This window comes from Drosophila santomea, unplaced genomic scaffold, assembly GCF_016746245.2.
Source record: "Drosophila santomea strain STO CAGO 1482 unplaced genomic scaffold, Prin_Dsan_1.1 Segkk12_quiver_pilon_scaf, whole genome shotgun sequence".
In the NCBI taxonomy this organism is placed as follows: Eukaryota; Metazoa; Arthropoda; class Insecta; order Diptera; family Drosophilidae; genus Drosophila; species Drosophila santomea.
The window spans coordinates 260,914-267,789 of NW_025318945.1; the positions used below are offsets into that span (position 1 = coordinate 260,914).

Sequence of the window (6,876 nt, forward strand, 5' to 3'; positions counted from 1 at the left end):
ATACCGCAGTTTCCCTTCCTTCTCAATGTGATAGCAAAAACGGAGTGATTAAGCTTGGCGTCACCCGATTTAGTGTGCCCTAATACGTAATCTTCAAAATCCTAACACAAATATCTCCAAGTTCTGGCGACTCTAAATTTAAACTTAACTAACTATCGATAGCCCTAAACCGTTCCGCGACATCCCCACCCCGGTGAAGCACTCGCATTCACCACGTCCAGGACAGCTAGCTTCGAAGCGGGACGCATTGTCGTCTTGGCTCGATCGTTAGTCCGCACCGCCGCTCGACGAGGGATTCCATCTCTCCCGGTGAACTCCTCTTCCACGACGCCTCGTTTCCACTCTCTTCGTGGTAGACCAGATCTCCTCGACCAATGGGCTCGACGTGCTTGCACCATCTCTCCCTACGCACAAGTATTGGCAGGTACTCATGCACCCATCTCTTCCAGAATCGATCCCGCATCATTCTTGCTATGCGCCACTGCTTCCTGGTAACGCATCTAATGGACTCCAGTCCATCATCTTTGGGAAGATCCAGAACATCGGGTACTCCTTTCAATAAATCTTTGGTTGTCAGTGGAGCCTCCTGGTCCACCGTCACTGGTAGATGAGTGAGCGGACGAGAGTTCACTATGCTCTCCGCCTCAATCAACAGGTTCTCCAGTACGTGCTCCTTGGGCTCGATCTCCTTCATTGTGTGCGCCAGCACCTCCTTTACGCACTGCACCATCCTTTCCCAAGCGCCACTTTCAGCTGGGTTCGCCGGGCAATTAAAGATCCACTCAATTCCTTTGGACGACAGCTCGCTCTGGATCCGTGCAGGCTCAAACACCTCGCTGAACTTCCTGGCCTCTCTATCGGCTCCAACGAAGTTCTTCCCATTGTCGTTCCTTATCCTGACCACCGGTCCACTGCTGCTCATAAGGTTCCTCATGGCGATTATACAGGAATCTGTAGACAAATCGTGGGCCATCTCCAAGTGGATAGCCCTTGTGGTTAGACACGTAAACAATGCCACCCACCTTTTCTCCGTGTGACGTCCAACAGTCACAAATAGCGGTCCAAAATAGTCCAGGCCGGTATACTTGAATAGCCATCCGTTGGCCTCCAGCCGGTCCTCTGGCAGAACTTCTGTCGCCTCCACATTTTGGTGGCACATCCTCTCGTGGTGATGCTGCACAATTATCTCCGCCAGTGCCTCCTCGTGAGGCAGTATGATCGGCCGTCGCGCGCTGTATGGCACACACGCCGCGTCGTCGATCCTCCCGCTGGATCGCATTACTCCGTCCTCGTCGAAGTATGGTGACAACCCATTCAGTCGGCTACCTTTGGCGGCCTTTCCTTGGCTGTATTCAGCAAACGCTTCTCCCTGCGACTGCCTTATCAGTGCGCGCTCGGCCTCAGCGCACTCCATCGACGTCAGTCCGTGATCCTCTCGATCGGAGCGTTGTCCACGGCACCGTCGAATAAGTCTGAGCACCCATGCAGTGCTCCTCACCAATCGGTTGTAGCTCGAAAATCTCCGTAACGATATAAAGTTCGCCATGACCAGGGCGAACTCACATTTCATCTCCTCTTCATCTGGCGTCGGGGGATTCCATTCCTCGCGCGATCTCGGGCAGCTTTCTTCCGGTCCTCGTAAGAACCAATACTCAGGTCCACGTCCTTGTGCGGCCTCGTCGTGTCATCTGCCACGTTTTCGGCAGACGGAATCCATCTCCATTGAGACGCCTTCGTGGATTCCAAGATCTCCGCCACCCGGTTTCCGACGAATTGCTTGTATCTCGGGTGGGTGCTGCTTATCCAGTGCAGCACAGTCTTAGAATCCGTCCATAGCACACTGGTGCTGATCTCCACACCGTGCTCTTGCCTGACGGTGTCCATCAGCCTCATACCCAATACTGCTGCTTGAAGTTCCAGTCGCGGGATTGACATAGTCCTCATCGGAGCGCACTTCGTCTTCGAACATATGAAGTGCGCCTGTACATCTCCGCTTGCGTAGGTGGCCCGCCAATAGGCCGCTGCTGCGAACGCCGACTGGCTGGAATCCACAAAAATGTGCAGCTGTAGTGTCCGCACTCGTCCAGCGCCGAAGTAGTAGCGTGGACATCGAAACTACTCAATTCTGTTCATTCCTTGCCGCCAGCTCTCAAAGGCTGCGACTAACGTGTCTGGTAACGGCTCGTCCCAGCCGACTCCTCTCCGCCAAATCTCTCGCATTAGTATTTTAGCGGTCACCATGTAGCAGCTCAAAAACCCAATCGGGTCGAACGTAGACATGACCAGGCTCAGGAACTCCCTCTTCGTGGGGACGCGTTCCTCTGTCATCACGTTCCTTGGGACTCGATGTTATTTGACTCCGAACTTGAAGTCATCTGTAGGTGGCTGCCAGTACATTCCTAGTACCTTCTCCTCAGCTTCAGTCCATCTGACGCTAGCGATGGATTCAAGTGGGTTCAACGCTCTGACCACACTTGCCGAACTGGAAGTAAATCGATACAAATCAAACTCAGTTTCCGCGTGTATCTCTCTCACCCGTGACGAAACGGCGAAAGCTTCTTCTTCATTGGGGAAACTGTCGACGTAGGCATCCACGTAGTAATACTCGTTGATCGCCAGGACTGCTCGCAGAGCCGTGCTGCTATACTGCGAAGCATTCACGGTCTTCACCTAATCCGCCGAGCAGGGTGAGCAGGCCGCTCCGAACGTCATCACCTGCATCTCATATATGTCAGGCTCCCGACGATCTTCTCCATTCCTCCATAGGAACCTCAGGGCGCATCTATCTTTTGGCTGCATCAATACCTGATGAAACATCTCCTTGATGTCTGCACAAACCCCAACTGCTCCTTTCCGGAAATGGAAGAGTACCGCTGGGAGGGGCTTGTAGCGCTGTGGGCCTTTCATCAGCGCTGAATTCAGGGACACTCCGTTCACCTTGGCAGCCGCGTCGAAAACCAGCCGGATTTTTCCAGGCTTGTTCGGGTTCTCCACCCCGAAGTGCGGTAGGTACCACACCTTGTCTTCCTGTGACCTCTGGGCTTCCTGGGGCTCCAGTCGTCGTGCGTAGCCCTTCCTGACGTAATAGTCCATAATTCCATTGTAGGCCCGCGCGAAGTCCACATCGCGCCTCATTTTACGTTCAATGTTGACAAGTCTGTTGAGTTCCATACTGTAGCTCTCTGGCAGTCTTACCTCGTCGTCCATAGCAGCCCGGTCTCATATCGTCGGCCTACTCGCTTGGTCGTCTCCTGCAGAATACTCAGGGCCCGCGTGTTGCCGTCATCTGCGACTGACGGCGCCAGCTCCACTCCGCCAGCTGCCAATGGCTGTGCCGGCTTCACTCCGAAATTCTCGATCTCGAAATAATCGCTGACCATCTTCTCCAGAAGATTATCCTGTGGCACGGCTAGGAGGCACGATCTCTGAAGCGATGAACTTGACTTTCCTTTCGCCGGTCCATATAACACCCATCCAAGTGCGGCTGCTGCATATGGCCCTCCAGATCCATAGCTTCTGGTTCTGAGGGGTATTCCTAGGTGCGCATGATCCAATCCAATTAGGATCCTTGCAGTCGCATTGTTGTACGGCTTTAACGGCAGGTGGGCACTCACCGCCTTTACATCTTCCCGACGCAAACTCTGCATCGGCAGTTTCAAATTGGGTACTCCGTATACGTTGTTTAGCCCATGGCGCTTTGGCTTGCCCGCTGCACTGATCTGCAGGCTAGCCATCCTCGTGCGCTCCTTGACGGACTTTCCGCCAAACCATTGCACGTTCAGTTGTCGACTCTCACCTTTTAGGTTCAGGCTGCGGATAAGTTTGTCGTCGATGAGCGTAACAGACGATCCTTCATCCAGCAATGCGTAGGTGTCAACCTGCGTATTCTTCCCGTACAATGTAACGGGCAAAATCCGGAATAGCAGGTGCCCTCCATCCGAATCGACACAACTCAAGTTCCGATGCGATAATTCCTGGCGATCGCATGTCGATCGCCTCTCGCCCTCCTCACGCCCGGCGTCTATAACTGCAGCTGACGCAGGCAGGCTGTTCTCGTTGGAATCCACTGACTGTGGCAATTGTATCTGTCGGCTGCTGTCTCTGTACAGCTGCCGGTCTTGGCTGCTCCGCTGATCCCTCCTGCGGCCTCCATCTGCGACTGGCGTCCGTCTGGGATGTCCAGCTGGGTTATGGAGTAGGTAGTGGTGCCTCATCCGGCATCCATAGACGTTGCATTCGCGGCCCTTCCTGCAGAGCCGAGCCATATGTCCATACTCGACACGAAAAACATAACCTCAACTTCTTAACGGACTCGATCCGCGTAGCCATAGAAGCGTGGTTGAATTCCTTGCAGTCCTTGATCTCGTGTTGTCCCTCACACAAGGGGCAACGTCTGGGGCGGTCTGCATACCGCTCCTCCTCTCGAGCACTATTCGGGTGCAATACCCTTCGCTTCGGGTGCTCCTTGATTCCGACGTCCGTGGCAGTGCACACCCATTTAGCGAATTCATGAAGCCACTCGCTTAGTTGCACCACTGTCGGAAACGGATGTATCGTAGCCGCGTGTTTCGCCCAGTCCAACCTCTTACTCACAGGCAACTTGGCAATCAGCTCCTCCATTAGGGTTGGGTTCCCTAAGTGCTGGCTGCCGCTCGTGGTTGACTGCACCATTGTGACTCCACCCTTGTGGCGAACGGCACGATCCTTGCGATGTTGGCCTCCTGAATTGGCTGCACATCGCGCACGCTCTCCAGTTTGCTACGGATCAGTAGCTCCGGACGTCCATACCGGAATCGTTACTGCTCCATAACAGCTTGCACGTTGCTTTCACTAGCCTCTGATTGTTCTCCAATTCTGTACACTGGTAAGCTGCCCTCAAACTCGGGAAGATCAGGCAGTCTGCGTGGCGTCCACCCAGGAATGCTCGTCGTCGCCGCTCCATATGATTGGGGCGATGGCGTTGATACCTCCAAATTTTGTGTTGGCTCCCGTGGCGGATGAACATAACCTCGTTCAGGCTGCACCGTGGCGGTAACACAAAATGGCGGAGGATAGCTCACTGTTGTTGTTGTACAACTTCGTGTGACAGGTTGCCCATTTGCCCAATGGCCGCCGAGCGTCGGCGCCAAAATTCCACTCAATTGTGGCGACAGACTTGCACTTAATTGTGCCGGCAACTGCGCATCCAAAGATGGCGTCACTTCAAGCTTCGGTTGCAGGTTGTCACTCGACATCTGCCTGGGCAGGTTCTCACTCGAACCCTGCCGTGGTGCTGCTCTCAGACATGGCACCGTTTAACTCAAACATAGCGGTGTATTCGCCGCACCGCTCACTCCGACGCCGCGTGCCCCGATTCCAACGGGATCCCTGGCGGCCTCCGTGGTCCTGGGAGCGGACCTGTATCCGAAAGTAATGCAGCCAGACTTCCTGAAGATCCAGAACGGACTGCCGGTGGCCCAGAGCACCGTTTTCGGCCATAACAATAACCATGTTGCAACCCGGGTGATTGCAAGGGGGGGCGGAATGTTTATGTGGGGGCCACTGTACGGCCTCTGCGCACAGAGCTTTCGCTTTCGTCCGCGCTCGCCCCTCTTACGCACTTACGCTCTCGCTCTCATCCGAGCTCGCGCTCTACAAGCGCACCCGATTACCCGAGCCCGCTTTAGCGATGTAAAGCGGGTAAGAGCGCCGCTCTAGTTATACCCGTTACTCGTAGAGTAAAAGGGTATACTAGATTCGTTGAAAAGTATGTAACAGGCAGAAGGAAGCGTTTCCGACCATATAAAGTATATATATTCTTGATCAGGATCAATAGCCGAGTCGATCTGGCCATGTCCGTCTGTCCGTCCGTCTGTCCGTCCGTCTGTCCGTCCGTCTGTCCGTCTGTCCGTCCGTCTGTCCGTCCGTATGAACGTCGAGATCTCAGGAACTACAAAAGCTAGAAAGTTGAGATTAAACATACAGACTCAAGAGACATAGAAGCAGCGCAAGTTTGTCGATTCAGGTTGCCACGCCCACTCTAACGCCCACAAACCGCCCAAAACTTCCACGCCCACACTTTTGAAAAATGTTTTAATATTTTTTCATTTTTTTATTTGTCTTGTAAGTTTCTATCGATTTGCAAAAAAACTTTTTGCCACGCCCACTCTAACGCCCACAAACCGCCCAAAGCTGCTACGCCCACACTTTTGCAAAATGTTTTGATTTTTTTTCATTTTTGTATTAGTCTTGTAAATTTCTATCGATTTGCCACTTTTTGCCACGCCCACTCTAACGCCCACAAACCGCCAAAAACTGTCAGTGTTGAAAACTCTCCTTTGCAAGTAACGGGTATCAGATAGTCGGGGAACTCGACTATAGCGTTCTCTCTTGTTTTAAGCTACAATTAGTCTCATGTATGCACCCGAATAAACAACATATGCCCACGACGTCCCCGCTTGCTCTTCGGTGGTCCCCTTTACGATATATTCGTTTGCGCCGTGGGAATTTGTCCCAATTTCAACACTCAGCTCAACACATCTTGGAGGACGAGCCCCCCTACACATAGTTAACTCCATTGTATTACTGTATACTTATTATTTGTACTTAATCTATATTTTTAATATTCGTCACAGTAGATATTATTTGTGTTTGCTTGCTGGAACTTGCGCGGAACTTGATTGCTAGGTACCCGTTTACAAAGATTTTTTAAAGAATGTTGCAGCCGACCGTTAAATAACAAGCTTTCAACAGCACTTATTAATTTACCATATAGACATTAAAACCGTGGCTCATGCGTTCTGGTAACAACGGCATTACGGCAACATTTATAAAACTATTTCACCCTCATTTCTCATATTTTAAAAGTGTGGGCGTGGCAGTTTTGTGCAGTTTGTG

The 6,876-nt window shown here is 52.4% G+C and overlaps 1 protein-coding gene and 1 pseudogene across 1 annotated transcript; both read right to left on the minus strand.

The window, feature by feature from the left end:
• Positions 1-226: 226 nt before the first annotated feature.
• Positions 227-1,570, minus strand: LOC122756565. The gene has a single exon (XM_044006661.1). The coding sequence runs from the start codon at positions 1,568-1,570 to the stop codon at positions 227-229; it is 1,344 nt and encodes a 447-aa protein (XP_043862596.1).
• On the minus strand, positions 1,567-5,490 carry LOC122756566 (annotated as a pseudogene).
• Positions 5,491-6,876: the final 1,386 nt, after the last annotated feature.

Excerpts from the sequence above, each read along its gene's own strand:
- LOC122756565 (XM_044006661.1), bottom strand. The coding sequence starts at position 1,570 with ATGAAATGTGAGTTCGCCCTGGTCATGGCGAACTTTATATCGTTACGG.